Source organism: Hypanus sabinus, chromosome 7 (assembly GCF_030144855.1).
Source record: "Hypanus sabinus isolate sHypSab1 chromosome 7, sHypSab1.hap1, whole genome shotgun sequence".
In the NCBI taxonomy this organism is placed as follows: Eukaryota; Metazoa; Chordata; class Chondrichthyes; order Myliobatiformes; family Dasyatidae; genus Hypanus; species Hypanus sabinus.
In genome coordinates this window covers 141,674,258-141,695,312 of record NC_082712.1, presented here as the reverse complement: position 1 = coordinate 141,695,312, position 21,055 = coordinate 141,674,258, and the positions used below count along the sequence as shown (strand labels likewise).

Here is a 21,055-nt window from a genome sequence, read left to right as displayed (position 1 = left end):
TTACAGGATTGTTTAGATGGCGTTGTCAGTGCAGATATGTGCTTTAGGACCTGTTCATGTTCTGTTCTGTGGATTTTTAACAATGCTTGTGGTCACATTAATGGGACTAATTTTTAAACTCTGGCTTAATTGAAGTTTTTCATCTGAGATGGGATTTGAACTACCAGACTATAACTTGGAGGTCTTGGTTAACTTGATTTATTTTCTAAACCATACCATCATTCAAAAGTATTAAATCAGCTATAAAAAAAACTTACTTGGTCATAAACTAAAAAATTACCAATATTTTGGTAGAATAAAATATCATGACTTGTAAATTTGATTCTTTCAATAATTCCGAAATGTTAGATGCGCATCCGTTTTTACTAGTCCTTCAGCAGCCAATGGATGTAGAGAAATGTAGGAGGATGCTATCTGGGTGATGTATATAAAGTCCAGTTTATAACGGCTTGTTTTGTTCCTCGGATCTTTCGGAAAGGAAGCTTTGAGCATTAATCCTTCTAACTAAATTCCTCTGGCTTGCAGGTGTACCCATGCTTTCTGTGCAACCGAAAGGAAAGCAGAAGGGCTGTGCGGGCTGCAATCGCAAGATCAAGGATCGATATCTGCTAAAGGCACTGGACAAATATTGGCATGAAGACTGTCTAAAATGTGCCTGTTGTGACTGCCGCCTTGGAGAGGTTGGATCAACTCTCTACACAAAAGCAAATCTAATTCTTTGCCGTAGAGACTACTTGAGGTAAATATAGTTGGGAAAAAAAGTCTAAAATTTGAACTTAAGAACGCTCCTTGAAGATTACAATCTTGGTACTAATTTGTTCCTTCCAGGGTAGTATACTAAATCATTGTTCCATAAGCACATAGATTAACAAAACTGGAAAAACCTCATTTGCTGTGGATTGAACATGATGGCTAGGAAGTTGTTGATAAACTGAAGGACACTTTACATACTGCCAAAAAAAATCTGGGTTAATATCACAATCTGCAAATCTATCAACAGTCCTGTCTTGCAGTTCAAATTGATGAGACCATTTTTACATGCCCCATCTTTCTGTTCTGAAAAATCTAATTGTATCCATGTTCAAAAATTTTCCAGAATAAATATCAGTGATCTTGTACTATTGTTCTGAAATTGGCTGAAGAAATGGACTTGAAGTGCCCTGATGAAGGATCTTGTCCCAGAAGGTTAACTGTTGATTTCTCCTCCATAGATGCTGCCTGACTTTGAGTTCCTCCAGCATTGAGTTGAACTTGAGGTTGGCTGTCCTTCATATAACTCATTGTTTGGCACTATCACAATGGAAATTTTGGTTAAAAACCCTCCTCTTTCTCTCTCTTCTCTCTCCCCCCCCCCCCCCCCCCATTTGGAGTGCCTTGTAGAAACAATGCGGCTGTGGCTCCTGGGGATTGTTAATTTCAGCTGCAGGGCTTTGCTGAAGTTCCTTGACATAACTGTGGGATAACCAGCTTGGTGTTTCATCACTAACTTTGAGCAGAGGATATAAAGTGTATATATGATACAAACAGAACTGAGCCCCTTTCATGAATTGTCTTGCTGTTTGCAGGATAGACTAAGGCATGATTTTTAACGAATGGTGAGTAACATTCTTCACCACAAATGTCAAACTTCTCAACTGGAGTCTAACCATTCACTAATGGTGTAGTTCCCTTGCCATCAATAACATTGGGCAGGGGTTATTCATGGTCCAGAAAATTAAATGGATCAGCGATACCACACCAGGCTAGGTATTCTAATACAAGTGAGTCTCCATGTACTCCAAATATTCCCACCGTCGCACTCTTGATATAGATGGAATAAATTTACTTGAATGACTGCAGCTTTAACAAAACACAGCTCATTACTGTCCAGGACAATGCAGCCTGCATGCATGGTATCTCATCCATCACGAATATTTGCTCCCTCTGCATAATGTATTATCTATGAAATGAAGTATAATTACTTTCCCAGACTACTGTCAGCACCTCACATGTGTGACCTTCATCAAAAAACCAGGATGGTTAGCTAATATGTTGAGCATCAGCTGCAAATTCCCTCTACATTTCACCTAGGATGAAAACTTTAATCACTGTTTGTTCTAAATCCAAGAACTCCTCACTGGGAGGTAATTAAAAGATCTCATTGCTTAAAAAGGCAATTGGGGATCAGGAAAACTGATGACATTCAATTTACAAATTTGCCTAAGTTTCCTTTAAAGGGGTATATGGGCAGGAATGCATCAATTCCTTAAGTCCGTGTAATGTTGAATAAATTCTGCATAAAACTTCGGTCATTTCTCAGCTGCAGTATTGAATTTCCTTCTGGACAGAAGGTCAATTGAATATAATGGACTTATAACTAACAGTGCCAGCAGAGTTAAGGTGGTTTTAAAATGTATTCCATTGATTCCCAAGTTAAAATTGATAAACCCTCATTTCAAACGACTTCATCTACTGAATCAAACACAAGTGTGTTTTTGCAGATGCTGGAAATCCAGGGCAGTATATAAAATGCTGGAGGAGCTCCACATGTGGGGTAGTGTCTAGTCAACATTTTGTGCCCAGACCCTTGATTAGTCCTGGTAAATGGACTCATCGTATTCCTCTCATGGATGCTGCTTGATTTACTAAATCATATTTCTAAGAATAAAGAACTCCACCCACATGTACAAATGTGAATGTGTTGGTGATCTACTTCAGCTTTTTTTGTATTCAAATTTCAAGACCGGCCATAGTTAATCGCTCGTGTGTTTCTGCATGTTGGCATCCTGAACTTCGTTTAAGATTTGTCTGGTTGAGTATTGCTTCAAATACATGGAGATCAGGTCTAAACTACACTAAAGACACGGGAGCTGAATTGGGCCATTCAGCCCATTGAGTCTGCTCTACATTCCATGTCTGATTTATTATCCTGCCTAAGCCCATTCTCCTGACTTCTCCCTGTAACCTTTGATAGGTCCTTGGTTAACCAGGGCATCAATCTGTTTTAAATATATTCATTGACTTGGCCAACACAGCAGACCTGGCAATGAATTCCACAGATTCAACACCTGGTGAAAGAAATTCTTCCTCACTGGTTCTAAATACATGTCCCTCTATTCTGAGGCTGTGCTTTCTGGTTCTAAACTCACTATAGGTAACATCCTCTCCACATCCACTTTATCTAGCCCTTTCACTATTGGATAGGTATCAGAGATTCTTCTTCCCATCTCCCCCTCACCCTTCATTCTAAATTCCAGTGACTACAGGCACCTCATGTTAACCATCCATGAATCTCTACTGGACCCTCCCCAATGTCAGCAGATATTTAAGGGACCAAAAACTGCTCTCGATATTCCAAGTGCAGTCTGACCAATATCTAATAAAACTTCAGCATTTCACCTTTGTTATTGTTGTCTTTTTTCCCCTCAAGATAAATGTCAACATTGTATTTGCCTTATCAGCAACTCACCCTGCAAGTTGACCTATAGGGAATCCTGCAAAAAGACTTCCAAGTTCCTTTGCACCTGTTTTTAAAATTCTATTCCCATTTAGAAAATGTCTACTTTGTCCTTCACCACACACTTCCCTGTATTCTATCCGGCTCTGCTCTGCCCATTCTCTCAATCTGCCTGAGTTCTACAGATGCCCTGCTTCATCAACACTGCACTGCATAGTCTACAAGATTGGCCACAAAACAATCAATTCCATCATCCAGTTTATTACATGTAATGCAAGTAGTGGACCCAACACTGACCTCTGCAGTCATTGGCAGGCAACCAGGAAAGACCCACTTTATTCCTGTTTTTTGGCATGTGAAATGTGTGCAGGATAGTTTTTTTGCAACAATACATAGAAGTATCGACTAGAGATGGGGCAGTGTTGGATCTCCTGTTAGGGAATGCGATACGTCAGCTGACAGATGTATGTGTTGGGGAGCACTTCAGGTCCAGTGATCACAATAGCATTAGCTTCAATATAATTATGGAGAAGGACAGGACTGGACCTAGAGTTGAGATTTTTGATTGGAGAAAGGCTAACTTTGAGGAGATGCGAAGGGATTTAGAGAGTAGATTTGGTCAAGTTATTTTATGGGAAGGATGTAATAGAGAAATGGAGGTCATTTAAGGGTGAAATTATGAGGGTACAGAATCTTTATGTTCCTGTTGGGTTGAAAGGAAAGGTTAAAAGTTTGAGAGCACCATGGTTTTCAAGGGATATTAGAAACTTGGTTTGGAAAAAGAGGGATGTCCACAATAGATATAGGCAGCATGGAGTAAAGGAATTGCTTGAGGAATATAAAGAATGTAAAAGGAATCTTAAGGAAGATTAGAAAAGCTAAAAGAAGATACGAGGTTGGTTTGGCAAATAAGGTGAAAGTAAATCCAAAAGGTTTCTACAGTTATATTAAAAGCAAGAGGATAGCGAGGGATAAAATTGGTGCCTTAGCGAATCAGGGTGGTCAGCTATGTGTGGAGCCGAGGGAGATGGGAGAGATTTTGAACGATTTCTTCTCTTTGGTATTCACTAAGGAAAAGGATATTGAATTGTGTAAGGTGTGGGAAACAAGTAAGGAAGTTATGGAACCTATGACAATTAAAGAGGTGTAAGTACTGGCTCTTTTAAGAAATTTAAAAGTGGATAAATCTCTGGGTCCTGACAGGATATTCCCCAGGACCTTGAGGGAAGTTTGTGTAGAGATAGCAGGAGCTCTGACAGAGATCTTTAAGATGTCATTAGAAACGGGGATTGTGCTGGAGGATTGGCGTATTGCTCATGTGGTTCCATTGTTTAAAAAGGGTTCTGGAAGTAAGCCTAGCAATTATTGACTTGTCAGTTTGACATCAGTGGTGGGTAAATTAATGGAAAGTATTCTTAGAGATAGTATTTATAATTATCTGGATAGACAGGATCTGATTAGGAGTAGCCAGCATGGATTTATGCGTGGAAGGTCATGTTTGACAAACCTTATTGAATTTTTTGAAGAAGTTATGAGGAATGTTGACGAGGGTAAGGCAGTGGATGTAGTCTATATGGACCTCAGCAAGGCCTTTGACAAAGTTCCACATGGAAGGTTAGTTAAGAAGGTTCATTCGTTAGGTATTAATGCTGGAGTAATAAGATGGATTCAACAGTGGCTAGATGGGAGATGCCAGAGAGTAGTGGTGGATAATTGTTTATTGGGATGGAGGCCGGTGACTAGCGGGGTGCCTCGGGGATCTGTTTTGGGCCCAATGTTGTTTGTAATATACATAAATGATCTGGATGATGGGGTGGTAAATTGGATTAGTAAGTATGCCGATCATACTAAGGTAGGAGGTGTTGTGGATAATGAGGTGGGTTTTCAAAGCTTGCAGGGAGATTTATGCTGGTTAGAAGAATGGGCTGAATGTTGGCGGATTGAGTTTAATGCTGAGAAGTGTGAGGTTCTACATTTTGGCAGGAATAATCCAAATAGAACATACAGGGTAAATGAGGAATTGAGGAATGCAGAGGAACAGAGAGATCTAGGAATAACAGTGCATAGTTCTCTAAAGGTGGAGTCTCATGTAGATAGGGTGGTGAAGAAGGCTTTTGGAACGCTGGCCTTTATAAATCAGAGCATTGAGTACAGAAGTTGGGATGTAATGTTAAAATTGTACAAGGCATTGGTAAGGCCAAATTTGGAATATTGTGTACAGTTCTGGTCACTGAATTATAGGAAAGATATCAATAAATTAGAGAGAGCAGAGACGATTTACTAGGATGTTACCTGGGTTTCAGCACTTAAGTTACAGAGAAAGGTTGAACAAGTTAGGTCTCTATTCATTGGAGTGTAGAAAGTTGAGGGGGGATTTGATCGAGGTATTTAAAATTGAGAGGGATAGATAGAGTTGACATGAATAGGCTGTTTCCATTGAGAGTAGGGGAGATTCAAATGAGAGGACGTGATTTGAAAGTTAGGGGGCAAAAGTTTAAGGGAAACACGAGGGGGTATTTCTTTACTCAGTGATAGCTGTGTGGAATGAGCTTCCTGTAGAAGTAGTAGAGGCCAGTTCAGTTGTGTCATTTAAGGTAAAATTGGATGGGTATATGGACAGGAAAGGAGTGGAGGGTTATGGGCCGAGTAGGTTGGACTAGGTGAGATTAAGAGTTTGGCACGGACTAGGAGGGCCGAGATGGCCTGTTTCCATGCTGTGATTGGTTGACTGGTTCATATATAACCATATAACAATCTCCTATCCATGCTAGTCTTATCTTACAATGGGTTCTTGTTTAGCAGCCTTGCATGCAACACCTTATCGAAGTCCTTCTGAAAATCCAGGTAAACAACCTTCACTGACTCTGACGTATTCCCAGCCATTGCAGCCAGGCTAGCTAGCCAGCCTATAATTCCTTTTGCCTCCCTCCCTTAAAGGGTGGAGCGACATTCACAATTTTCTAGCCCTCCAGAACCATTCCAGAACCTAGTGACTGTTACTAATGCCTCCTGTCTCTTCAGCTACCTCTCTTGGTCATTTTCATAACATCTGCCAGTAACGTGGGACCAAGCTGTGCATAATGTGGTACTGGAATGGTCCTGTACCTGAAACATTTCAAAATTAAGCTACTTTATCATTTTAACACAGTGTTTAAAAATAAGCTGAAACCCATTGGAATTTAGTAATGCATTTTTCAGTCTTCAAGTTGCACAGGAAAGATCGTGCCAACTTTAAAATGTCATCCTTTGTAGTTCTCTTCAGAGCACAGCCTGAATGTGGGAGTGAATGGAAGCTCTTTAAACAAAGTTTGTTCCCAAAGAATACAAGTCCTGTGGAGCTGTATCATTGTGGCTTCGCTTTGCATGGATTTGCTGACACCTTGACTAGGTACTGGTTCTACTCAAGCCAATAAATCCAGTTACTGAATTGTGCCTTGTCCATAGTTTAAGCATTGTACTCCAGCTGCAAACTGTTCAGAACGTTTTGACTTTCCAAACTAGGAAAATATAGAGAATTTTAAAATCTGATTCCAAGGAGCTGGGGTTTTTGTTCCTGCCCCCCCCCCCCACCCCTCTACTGAATAAAGCCCACTGCTTGTATATTGCTCTAACTCTGCTATGGAGCTTAAAGGATGCTATTAACTGACTTGTTAAATCATGGGGTCTTAAATATTCACGCAAGACATTAAAATTATGTACAACTCATTTCAATTGAATACTTGTGCACTTTGCTTGTATGACTAAGCATGTGTTGAGCTAGTTTGCAAATAAAAGTTGAGTGTTGGCTATTTTTCCAGTCGGATCCTTCCGTTGCTTTAACTGGTTTTGCTGCACAAGTGATCAAATGAGGCAGGATTATGGAAGTCTTTGTCCATGTGATATTGCTTAAGGATTGAACCAACTTCCATTCTTTCCCATAATTGTGTTGGGTGTGTACTAGATTTGCTCATTTTAGGGCATTTCTGTTTAGAGGGAAAGCAGTCTCATTTTAGCCTATAATCTACCTCAATAAAAGTGAACCCATGGTTTGTTATCCTCCGTCCACTCCACTGGTGTGCATTCTTTATCATCAAAGGTTTCTCCCTTAAGAGATGTGCAATTTCTCCTGCCATGCTGGGGTTGTAATTTCCAGATATTTCTGTACATTTTAACCTCCGACCTATGATATTAATAGTGGCTTTTATCCAGTCGTTGATCTGAATTTATTAATCCTTGGGTACTTGCAACTGTATAGACTAATTTTCACCTGACCGCCATAGTGAAATCTCTGCAAATTTCATAGCTCTTAGAATGGGTTTCATTTTAAATTGGTAACCACCAATTTGATTAGTTGGAAGAAATCAGTCATGTGCAATTTATTAGTTGTCAGAGCCATTCAAATCAAAGGGTATACTGAATGCTGTTCCATTTTTTCCTTTTGCAAATGTAAATATTTTAGTAAAGTATATACCCATGTAAGACTGAAGTCTTCAGAAATCTTATTTACATTTTTGGGTTATATACTGCTTTATCAAAGTAGGTTTAGTATGCAGATGTGATCTGGAATTTGGGTGGGAGCTGTGGTGGTGGTGAGCATTCCTCAAGTCAAATGGAATAACAAGGCTATCATTCTTTGACGGCCTACACTAGTTCAATTGCCAGAATTGTTCTACGACTCGGTAAGATGGTCTTTCTCAGTGTGTCTTGCAATCATTTGCTCTAAGTTTCTGGGAAGGTTAAAGGGTAGGAAGTAAGGAAACAATTCATGTTTACAAATTGTAAGCAAGTTGGTCTATAGGCTCCATCTGAGTACAAATCCACTCCTTGTGCTTTTAAAATGTTTTTAAATTGCAGTGCACTGTGCTTTCTTGCCAAAGGGAACCTTGACTGAACATGCACAATGTATCCCTATTGTTCCTATGATGTGGTTCAATAAGCTAAATTTGTGAAAGTGACAAGTTATGAATAACTTTAATGATCAAGGAATAACACAAGCTAGATGTAAATCTGGCTGGCTGAAGATGAAGGGTGATGTGCAGGCAGGCTTTGGCATGGCATGAATTGGGGTCTGCATAGCCACTGGCTCTTTAAAGAATTTTGGATAATGAATAAAAAGTTGTTTGTATTTATTAAGACAGCCTAGTTTGGTTCAAAAATGATAGCATTGAGAATGAAAATGGTGCACATCTCAAATTATAACAGTAGTCAATCATGAGGCAGAGCTGGGCAGAAGCTTTTGAATGGTAAAGCTACTAAGTAGTTCCGGACCTGAAGGCTTGAGACATTAAAAAATCACAGGTTAATGGAATTCTGGCTTTTAAAGAGAACTGCGAAAGCATGTGCAGTGATTAAAAAGCATACTGACTACACTTTACTGCGTAGATTTGAGGACATAATTGAGACAAGCCAAGTAAACTGAGGAGTGATTCTAACATTCTGGGAACAAAGGAGATGAGAGAAACCATTTCTGCAATATGGAATCAAAGGTTGGGAGTCTTCTCTAAAATGTAAAGCAATAAAGTTCAAAGTAAATTTATTAAGTACATTTATGCTGCCACATGCAAACCTGAGATTCATTTTGAGGGCATTCACAATAAATGCAAGAACAAAAGAATCAATGAAATAATGCACCCAACAAGACTAACCGATTTGCAAAAGCTGTACAAAGAAGAAAAAAGCAATAAATATTGAATAGGAGATGAAAAGTTCTTGAAAATGAGGCCATAGGTTGTGGTAACTGTTCTGGAAGGGGGTGAGTGAAGGTATCCCCTCTGATTTAAGAAGCCTAATGTTGAGGGGTAATGACTGTTCCTGAACCTCATGGTATGATTCAGTATCTCCCTGATGGTAGCAGTGAGAAAAGTAAGGCCTGGATGGTGGGGGTCCTTGATGCTTTTTTTTGTCTGCACTCCTTGTAGATGTGCTCAATGGTAAGGAGGACTTTACCTGTGATGGACTGGGCTGTTACAACTACTTGTAGGCTTTTCCTTGCAAAGGCATTGGTGCTTCCATACCAGGCTGTGGATGTGTGGTGCTCTACACTGCACACCTACAGAAGCTTGTTGACGATTTAGATCATGTGCTCAATGTTCACAAACTTGAAGTAAAGGTGCTGGCATGCTTTCAATAGACAATAGATAGACAATAGACAATAGGTGCAGAAGTAGACCATTCGGCCCCTCGTGTCTGCACTGCCATTCTGAGATCATGGCTGATCGTTCACTATCAATACCCAGTCCCTGCCTTGTCCCCATATCCCTTGATTCCCCTATCCATCAGATATCTATCTAGCTCCTTCTTGAAAGCATCCAGAGAATTGGCCTCCACCCTCTTCCGAGGCAGTGCATTCCACACCTCCACAACTCTCTGGGAGAAGTTTTTCCTCAACTCGGTTTTAAATAACTGCCCTCTTATTCTCAATCCATGCCCTCTGGTACTGGACTCTCCCAACATCTGGAACATATTTCCTGCCTCAATCCTATCAAATCCTTTAATTATCTTAAACGTTTCAATCAGATCCCCTCTCAATCTCCTCAGTTCCAGTGTGTACAAGCCCAATCTCTCTGCGTAAGACAGCCCTGCCATCCCAGGAATCAACCTAGTGAATCTACGCTGCACTTCCTCAATTGCCAGAATGTCCTTCCTTAAACCTGGAGACCAAAACTGTACACAATATTCCAGGTGTGGTCTCACCAGGGCCCTGTAAAAATGCAAAAGGACATCCTTGCTTCTTGTATTCAATTCTCCTTGTAACAAAGGCCAACATTCCATTTGCCCTCTTCACTGCCTGTTGCACTTGCTCATTCACCTTTATTGACTGATGAACTAGGACTCCTAGGTCTCTTTGCATTTCTCCCTTACCTAACTCTACACCGTTCAGACAATACTCTGCCCTCTTGTTCCTGCTTCCAAAGTGGATAACTTCACATTTATTCACATTGAATGACATCTGCCAAGTATCTGCCCACTCACCCAGCCTATCCAAGTCTCCCTGTATTCTCCTAACATCCTCTTCGCATGTCACACTGCCACCCAGTTTAGTATCATCAGCAAACTTGCTGATATAGTTTTCAATGCCCTCATCTAAATCGTTGACATAAATCGTAAAGAGCTGTGGTCCCAATACAGAGCCCTGTGGTACCCCACTAGTCACCTCCAGCCAGTCCGAGAAACGCCCATTCACTGCTACCCTTTGCTTTCTATCTGCCAACCAGTTTTCTATCCATGTTGAAACCCTGCCCCCAATGCCATGAGCTCTGATTTTACTCACCAATCTCCTATGTGGCACCTTATCGAATGCCTTCTGAAAATCTAGATACACTACATCCACTGGCTTACCCTCGTCTAACATCCTTGTTACACCCTCAAAAAAACTCCAACAGATTAGTCAAGCATGATTTGCCCTTGGTAAATCCATGCTGGCTCAGCCTAATCCTATTACTGCCATCAAGATGTGCCACTATTTCGTCCTTAATAATGGACTCGAGCATCTTCCCCATGACTGACGTTAGGCTAACAGAGCGATAGTACTCCGTTTTCTCCTTCCCTCCCTTCTTAAAAAGTGGGATAACATTAGCCACTCTCCAATCTTCAGGAACTGATCCTGAATCTAAGGAACATTGGAAAATGATTACCAATGCATCCGCAATTTCCTGAGCCACCTCTTTTAGAACCCTCGGATGCAGACCATCTGGACCCGGGGATTGATTAGCCTTCAGTCCTATCGGTCTACTCATCACAGTTTCTTTCCTAATGTCAATCTGTCTCAATTCCTCTGATATCTTATGACCCTGGCGCATCCATACATCTGGGAGATTGCTTGTGTCCTCCCTGGTGAAGACAGATCTAAAGTACGCATTAAATTCTGTTGCCATTTCCCTGTTTCCCATAACAATTTCTCCCAATTCATTCTTCAAGGGGCCAACATTGTGCTTAACTACTTTCTCTTCACATAGCTAAAAAAGCTTTTGCTATCCCCTTTTATATTCCTGGCTAGACTGAGCTCATACCTGATTTTTTTTCTCTCCGTATTGCTTTTTTAGTTAAGATCTGCTGTTCCTTAAAACTTTCCCAATCATCTGTATTCCCACTCATCTTAGCCCTGTCATACTTCTTTTTCTTTAATGCTATACAATCTCTGACTTCCTTTGTCAACCACTGTGGCCCCTTCCCCCTCTTTGAATCCTTCCTTCTCATTGGAATGAACTGCTTTTTGCATCTTTTGTATTATCCCCAAGAATATCTGCCACTGCTGATCCACTGTCTTTTCTGCCAGGGCATCCGCCCATTTAACTTTGGCCAGCTCTTCCCTCATGGCTCCGTAGTCTCCTTTATTTAATTGCAACACTGACACCTCTGATCTGCCCTTATCCCTCTCAAATTGTAGATAAAAACTTATGTTATGATTACTACTTCTTAATGGCTCCTTTACTTTAAGATCACTTGTCAATTCCTGTTCATTACACATCACCAAGTCCAAAATAGCCTCGTTCCTGGTTGGCTCAAGCACAAGCTGTTCCAAAAATACATCCCTTAGACACTCCACAAACTCTCTATCCTGGGGTCCAGCACCTACCTGATTCTCCCAGTTCACCTGCATGTTGAAATCTCCCATAACGACTGCATTACCTTTAGCACATGCCAATGTTAACTCCCTAATCAACGTACCCAATATCCACGCTACTGTTTGGGGGCCTGTACACAACACCCATTAGGGTCTTTTTACCCTTGCTGTTCCTCAGCTCAATCCACACACTCTACTTCCCCTGTTCCTAAGTCACCCCTTGCTAAGGACTGAATCTCATTTCTCACCAACAGGGCCACCCCATCCCCTCTTCCCATATTTCTGTCTCTACGATAACACGTATACCCTGGTACACTCAATTCCCAGGCCTGATCCCCTTGCAGCCATGTCTCTGTTATCCCAACAATATCATAGTTCCCCATTTTCATCTGAGCTTCAAGCTCATCTGTCTTATTTCTGACACCACGCGCATTCAAGTATAGAATTCTTAGCCCATTCCTCCTCTTTGCTTAAAACACTGTCTATTGTACCTAACCCAGCTCCTTGAACTTCCATCGGGCTAATTGCACCTTGAATTTTGATTACCTTCTCAAGATCACCCAAACCTTCTACACATTTAACCCTATGCTCCTTCTGACCAACCTTCTGTACATGTAACTTTTCCAATACATGTTCTGTCTCACCTTTCTCCTTTACACAATTAATATTTGGGAAACGTGTATTCCCCACCTGTCCCTTATCCTTCATCATATCATCTTCTCTCGTATTCTGGATCCCTGCCCCCTGCACATCTAGTTTAAACCCCCCTGAGCAGCACTGGCAAACATTCCTGCAAGAATGTTAGTACCCCTCCAGTTCAGATGTAGACCGTCCCTTCGAAACAGATCCCAACGTCCCTGGAACAAAGACCAATTATCCAAAAACCTGAACCCTTCCTTCTTGCACCATGCTCTCAGCCTCGTATTAATGTGCGTAATCATTCTATTCTTCGCCTCACTCGCACGTGGCACAGGTAGCAATCCCGAGATTGTCACCCTGGAGGTCCTGCCTTTCAGCTTCACTCCTAACTCCCTGAACTCTCTAAGCAGGACCCCCTCACTCACCTTACCTACATCGTTGGTCCCTACATGGACCACTACATCTGGGTTCATGCCCTCGTTCTCAAGAATAGCCTGCACTCGATCTGAGATGTCCCGGACCCTGGCACCAGGAAGGCAACATACCATCCAAGACTCCCGATCTGCCCCACAAAATCTCCTATCTGCCCCCCTGACTATAGAATCCCCTAAAACTATCGCTCTCTTCTCTTCCCTCCTCCCCTTCCTAGTTGAGGGTTCAACCTCTGTGCCAGAGGCAGGACCACTACAACTCATTCCTGGTAGGTCATCCCCATCAACAGTATCCAGTACGGTATACTTATTGTTAATGGGAATGGCCGCAGGGGTGCTCTGCTCTCTCTGCCTGCTCCCCCTGCCTCTCTGGACCATCACCCATCTGCCTACTTGGATTTTTGGTGTGACTACCTCCTGATAACTCCTATCTATCTCTGCTTCTGCCTCCTGAATGATCCGTAGTTCATCCAGCTCCCGCTCCAACTCCCTAACGGGCTGATAGGAGCTGCAGCTGGACGCACCTTTTGCAGGTGTGGTCATCAGGGACAACTGTGTTGACCCTGACTTCCCACATACTGCATACGGAGCACACCACTGCTGTGACCGTCTCCCCCATACCTGAACTGGATTAATGGAGTAAGTCTAAAAAGCACCTAGCGACCTTACCTTCTTCCCCTCAGTGAGCAACCACACAGGCTTACTGAAGTCCCCTTATGCCGAAGCCCACTTAGCCAAAGCCCAGGGCTCTGCTTCCACGGACTCCACTGCCTGCTCGACGCTGCCCGCTCTGAAAAGAAGTCCTGCCTTTTGAAGTGCGCGCTCGACACTGACGTCACTCGAGCCTGCGCAGTTCTCCCTCCTCCACAGGTATTGACCAGGTAGGCTTAAATCCTACCTACAACGGTTGAATTCTCCAAGATCGCAGCTGAATCACAAGTTGTAACTTCCTCCCGATTCAAATGGCACTTTCCTCTAGTGTGCTGGATCTAGCTCAGATCTTCCAAAAGGGTAGGTTAGTAGATAAGGTAGTAGAGAAGTTTTGGTACTTTGGCCTTTATAAATCGAAGTATTGAGTGTAAGAGTTGGAATATTATGATGAAGTAGTATAAAGCATTGGTGAGGCCAGATTTGGAATATTGTGTGCAGTTTTGGTCGCTGAATTACAGGAAGGATATTAATAAGGTTGAAAGAATGCAGAGAAGGTTTACAAGGATGTTGCCGGGACTTGAGAAACTGAGTTACCGAGAAAGGTTGAATAGGTTAGGACTTTATTCCCTGGAGCATAGAAGAATGAGGGGGAAGTTTGATAGAAGTGTATAAAATTATGATGGGTATAGAGTAAATGCAAGCAGGCTTTTTCCACTGAGGCTAGGGGAGAAAAAAACTAGAGGACATGGGTTAAGGGAGAAGGGGGAAAAGTTTAAAGAGAACATTGGGGGGGGGGCTTCAGGCAGAGAGGTGGGAGTGTGGAATGAGCTGCCAGATGAAGTGGTAAATATGGGCTCACTTTTAACATTTAAGAAAAACTTGGACAGGTATATGGATGGAGAGGGGTTTGGAGGGATATGGTCCAGGTGCAGGTCAGTGGGACTGGGCAGAAAAATGTTTCGGCACAGCCAAGAAGGGCCAAAAGGCCTGTTTCTGTGCTGTAATGTTCTGTGGTTCTATTGAGGCCTAGGTCTTGAAGCTTGTTGATCAAGTTTGAGGGGATGATATTGAATGCTCAGCTGTAGTCCATGAAGAGGATCCTGGTGCACAAATCTACACTGTACAAATGTTCGAGTTGAGCGAGTAGCCAATTAAATGACATGTACTGTTGTGACAGTAAACAAGTTGGTACTTCTCGGGCAGGAGTTGATGTTTTGTCACTAACCTCAAAACTTTGTCACAGTGGATGTAAGTGCTACTGGACAATTGTCATTGAAGGAGGTTACTATGTTCTTTGGCACCAGTGTAATTGAAGTCTGTCTGAAGCAGTTGAGTACCTCACTGCTGAAGCAGGAGGCTGAAGATATTGGTGAACATTCCAGTCAGTTGATCTGCATGTGACTTTGGTATTCATCATAAAATGTCAATTTTAAAACCCATATGATCTGAGAGTAGAGAATTTATTGAATTAGTATGTTGGTCAACTAAAACTGAAGGATCAAAAGCCTATTCTCGGAATGTTCATCAAGAAAGTGAAGTACAAGAATCCAAAGGACAGTGATAAGTAGGTGTGGAGCTGGATATTGTGTTAAACATTGTATGAACTTTGAGGAGCAATATGTTCTGTACAAGTGGGGGCCCTTGAGTGCAAATGAGAAGGAAGAAAATCCTTTAATTGAAGGAACATTTGTAATGCTAAAGCATGGAACATCACCTTTTACCCAGGTGTAAACAAGACCTGATGGCCCATGGAATAGGTACAAGCTCCTGGGTCAGCCATTCCAACCAAAGCTTCCCAGAACAATCCTTTGGAAGATGATGCTGGAGCACTTATCTGAAGCTTTGATCGTGTCTGAAGAAGTAGATTGATAAATTCATTAAAGATGGAGAGCAAGTAATGCATGCAGATTTCTGGAATATGGACTGCCCTATAAATCTGTCATATTTGGATTGAGATCTGTAATGTATGAAATTATGTGGATGCCAGTGGAGTAAGAAACTGGGTGACTAGGGACAATTAGCAAGAAGTAATTTGGATTGTTGAAGTACAATGATTCTCAAAGTGCTGTTTAAAGCTACCAATGCAGATATTTGAAAGAAGTTAAAATTTGAAATGGGATGCTTTACCAAGAGATTAGAGATGCATGTTATCAGTCTCTTTCCCACACCACCAATAACCGGAGGGAATGGAGCATGTAAATAGTTCTAAATAACAAACACCACTGCAAAGGTGATTAGACAATTACCACCTGCATTAACATCTGGTTCAATCTAATTAGTTGACTAATTACACCAAGTTTTTGACCATTGGGAACACCAGCGGATTAATATGTGAGTTTCCAATTTGCTTTTTGAGAGTGAGGGAAGGGGCTGTTAATATGTAGGAATTTACAGATATGCTATTGTTTTTAAATTTAAGGTGTATAAATTGGTTTGTAATTTTACCCTGCATATGGATTTGATGCCAACTTTAAGGCTTGGTAGGCAGAAAGATGGTATGCTTTCTCCAGGAAGTGTTCAAGGATTTTGTTCTCAAGCTTGGGTGACTTGCATATGATATTCTCCGTTTGGGAGAATGGGGCAAGAGTAAATTTAAGAATGCACCAGAATATCACATTTGTACATTGATGGGTGACTCTTGCAGACTTGAGTCAATGGAGTTGAATAAAGTAAGCAACTTGATTTGTACTTTGGGAATGAGGTGTGTTCTGATTGTCTTTGGAGGGGGAAATTCTTAATGTTTTAAACGACACCTAAACTGCATCCAACTAATGTGCTAATTAGAAATTATATAATGAGAAGGCTCCCTGCCATTCAAACAGAAGTGTTGAACTATTTGGGCAGCATTAGAGGCTTTGCACAATTTTCAGCTTCTGTCTTAATGTCACTGGGTTTTTCCTTAACTGTTCATGTTTAATGCAGATTTCCATGTTTGCAGTCCTGCATTAAACATTGAGGGGCAAGGCAAAAACCTTGCCATTTCACCCTCATACATATGAAAGTTCATTGACCCAAAATGTTTTTCTCCACAGATGTTCCTTGACAGCCCAGAAATAAGACTCCCGGGGATTTGGGTATTTTATGAATCTTGTGCTGCCTCTAAACATTTGCTGATAGATGGTTAACATCAGAATAGTCCAAGATCAAGAGATTATTTGTTCTCAATGGTGCTCTAGGATCCTTGTCCACTAGCAAATGGGAAGTGATGGTGATTTGTATGATGTGCCTTGCAATAATCTATGCTCTCTGAAGGGAACTGTTGCCTTGAATGCTAATCAGGCTTGAAACTAAACTTAAGAGAAGGCACCACTCTGCCTAATTGCTCTTTACTTAATAAAATACATCAATTAATACCTGCAATGTAAGATCAAGGCCCTAAATTGTTTTGCTTTTTATCCAATTACCTTTTTTCCTCATTGCATGTTACATCACTTTTTGTCTAGGCTCTTTGGTACCACTGGGAATTGTGCAGCATGCAGTAAACTGATTCCTGCTTTTGAGATGGTGATGAGAGCCCGTGATAATGTCTACCACTTGGACTGCTTTGCCTGTCAACTTTGTAATCAGAGGTAGGTTTGGGAGAGAGCAATTGCCTTATGTTGGAAATTAAACATGTAGCCTTCATCTATTGTCTATAATACACCTAGCTGGAATGTTTTTTCTGTGATTCCAGTTGTCCTAAGTTCCCCTTTCTACTCCGTAAATGTGGGGAGATGTTAAATTGAATGTTTTACACGGTAACAAGCATTGCATGAATTCTGACTGACAACAATTGAACGTGCCTTTTGCTTTTTAGGGAAGGATATTCTGCCGAATAAGTGGTTAACTTGTACAACTTTAATACATCTCAAGTATTTCAGTAGCATGTATTGGGTTGGAAAGAGTCTGTCTGCTTTTCTATATTGCCTTCGGCTGACAGAAGCAGAAATTCCAACCTCTTGATTTTCCTGAGCACTCTGGAGATTGGCCAGTTAAGAGGCCAATTAAGATGTCTTCTGGCAAAAATCTGAGCAAATCTAAAGCATTTACAGGAATAGCAGCAGGGAACCTTCTGGTCACCAGTTGATCATATAGTAACCTATTAGAGATGGGCTAAATTTGGAAAATCTGAAAATAGATTTGACCATACAAGATCACAACCATCTACCAGGAGGGCTCATTCTGACAACCTGCTCAATCATGTTTACTGCAGGTGGTAATTTACCTTCCATAATCAGGAGGAAAGTGGGATAAGTGTAAAATCTTCAGTGCTAGTGATAGCAGCCGATGAACTTGGATCTGCATCAACTGATGTAGGCACACAGCAGTTTAATTTCAAAATCTTGCAATGCGGAACTGATTTTGGACAGTGTAGTATTGTTTGCTGAAAGGATGTTAAAAATTATCAATAGCATTTTGCATTTGAAATAATTATGCCAGGTGGAGTTGTAAAAACTTCTGATCCTGAGCAATAAAACTTAAAATGTACATAACATGTATTCAGTGCTATGATTAAATAGTGTTATCATACTCCAATGTTATGCCCTCTGGTCCAAATTAGATTGTTGTGGAATATGAATTCTGTGGAATGTCAAACTCACCAGTGTACCTTGCAATTTTTTTTAGGTTTTGTGTGGGAGACAAATTTTTTCTGAAGAATAACATGATCCTCTGCCAAATGGACTATGAGGAAGGGGCAATGAATGGAAGTTTCTCATCACAAGTTCAGTGACTTGCTCATGACCTTCAAAGCATTGTGGGGTGAGCTACAATGCTTAAACATAAATGGAGAGCATCTGTCAGCTTGCTTGCAACACTTCAAATAGTCCAGGATGGATTAAAGTAACAATCTTCAACACAGAGCAGTTAAGATTTTAGATGCACAGCTGTGCTTGTTTAGCTGGGCAGTGCTTTGCCTGTATGTTTTGTGATGTTGGGTCTGGGAGGGGTATGTACAGTGTTTCTGTATATATAAACTGGAACATTTATTTTACATAAATGTATTGCAATTTTATTATTACTGGTGTGCATTAAAGAAGATTAAATGTTCTGCTTGTGGAAAAACTGATTCTTTTAGATCTATCGTGGAAAATAGGGGGGATTATTTTGATATTGAAACTGTCCTGGAAAGCTGATAGCTCATGCAGCTGCAAGATTTCTAATTGAACTATGCATCTTTATTATAGGACTCGCTCTACAACAAAACAAGTACAATGCCACTACTGAAAAATCTAAAATAGCATTTGAGTGCCACTAAATACCATTCTCAGGGAAGAAAGGAATAGTTTAGTGGCATACTTTTTGTCTTCTAGAACTTCAGGAATGTCATGGTGAATTGGGTTCAAGGGAATTATTGCTTCTGTAAACAGTACATTTGAGTTGAGTGCAATGTTCCAAATGGAGCATTTCTCATGCATTCTATCAAATGCATAATCATTTAGCTAGATGTATCCTGTGCTGGCTTTGATCTGAAATGAACATGCAGATGTCTGATTCGTTGTATATACTTGTAGCAATGTTACTACGAAATGGTTTGAAACTTCTGAATCAAAACAAACTGATCCTGGAAATGTGAAATAAAAAAAACGATACAGGAAATGCTCAGCTGGTTAGGCAGCATCAGTGGAAAGAAGTGGAATTAGCATTTCAAGTCCAAGACCCTGATCAGATTTAGGAAGAAAAATTACTTCAGTTGCAGAGGTGAGTGAGATGAGGGCAATTTGCTCTACCCATCCCTCTTCTCTCCCCCCCCCCCCCCACCCGCTAATGAAATTTGTTTTCTTTCCAACTGCTAATGAATAGTCTGAAGTGTTAACATGCTCTCTTCTGCCTGACCTGGATTTCAAGCATTTGTTTTCTAACTCACTGGCAGTTGCCTTTGTAGTTTTTTTTAAAATGCAGTTGGTACATAACATGAAAATTGCTGAGTGGATGCTGTTCCTTCACTTTCAAATGCACTGAAATATACTTCATGCAGAGTAGCAATTTGGAAAAACTTGTATGATCTCTGCTGGTTTAGCAGATGTGCCACAATGACTAATTTCACAAGAGAACCCTTTTGGTGTTTTGGATGCATTTATTCAGAATCGTGTCTGGTTCTGTCTTGGGTCTGACATAGAAATGTTTAGATATGCTAATACTAATGAAGGGAATTCAAATGAAAAATTCCTTTAGGGATTTGGGTGATTTTATGCATCTGTATCTGCTTAGTAACTCCTAATTTGTGCATTTCTGTAGATGTTATGAACCACTCTTTTGAAAAGTTTTTACTGTAAGAAAATCAAATTTTTTTTCCTTGAGTTATAAATGGCTTTCAAATGATTTCAATAACTCTTTAAAATCCAGGAATTGACTGTCAAGTCGATGCAAGTAGTGTTAATACTTGTAGCTTAAATGATCACATTTAAATTCTCTAAATAATGGAACTGTATTTGTGTAGATTTATGTAGCACTACAACACTTTCAGAGCCTCAGAGCACATTCGTTAAGGAAATATTTTATCTACCCATTAATGTAGGAAATCTGACAGTTGCACACGAGGACAAAAGGGTGTAATTTGGAGTGGCAGATAGAGGGATCAGAGGTCATGCTACAGGAGCCTCAGCCCTTGGTCTTGCTCAACAGGTCAGTGGTTGTTGCCCCAAGGATGTGAATGGGGGGTGGGGAGGGGGTGTAGGAAGGATCGGTAACTGAACATCAACACTGGTTCTGGAGTCATTCGAGAGGAGGAAGTGAAATGTAGTAATTTAGGATAGTATAGACAGGAATAGACAAAATTTTGTCAAGAATTTGACAGACTCAAAACCTGTGTTCCTGGTGCCTGGGTTCAGGGCACTCATCTGATCTGCACAGAAATTTGGAGTGCGGAAGGGAAGGATTGAGTTGTTCATATGGCACCAAAGACATGGGAAGAACAAGAAGAGGTTCTGCTGAAGAAAGTTGAGCAGCCAGGGACTACATTTAAGCAACCTATAAGGTCGTAATCTCTGTACTGTTACCTGAGCCCAGAAAAAAACTGGTATTGGGTTAATAAGACATGAGGTTAGATATGGGAGAAGTGGGTTTAAATGTGTGGGACATTGGCACCAGTACTGAGGAAGGAAGAAGCTGTTCTGATGATGGGCTTCAACTGAGCCATGTTGGGACCCAAGGTCCTAGTAAATTGCATAACTAAGGCTGTGGATTGGGCTTTATTGTGTGGGTTAAACAGCTTGGAAAAACGTTGATAAAATAAAAGGGAAAGTAAGTGTAGGAGAGGTTGCAGAAGTCTCCAGAATACAGAATAGGGTGATGTTTAGAAAGGGATAAGAATTTAAGGCAACATAGATGAAATTGTAAAGGATGGTCAGTACAATCCTCTCACTTGAACAGCAGCCA

At 41.0% G+C, this 21,055-nt stretch overlaps 1 protein-coding gene across 3 annotated transcripts in view; it reads left to right on the top strand.

Moving 5' to 3' along the window:
• Positions 1-18,728, top strand: part of lmo1 (LIM domain only 1) — a 55,396-nt gene extending 36,668 nt beyond the window's left edge. For all 3 annotated transcript variants that reach the window (XM_059975799.1, XM_059975800.1, XM_059975801.1), the window contains 3 exons: positions 526-739; positions 17,143-17,268; positions 18,305-18,728. In XM_059975799.1, the coding sequence (XP_059831782.1) occupies positions 526-739; positions 17,143-17,268; positions 18,305-18,410 (446 nt within the window). In that variant the 3' untranslated portion in view covers positions 18,411-18,728. The remainder of the gene's footprint in view (positions 1-525; positions 740-17,142; positions 17,269-18,304) is intronic.
• The last annotated feature ends 2,327 nt before the right edge of the window (positions 18,729-21,055 follow it).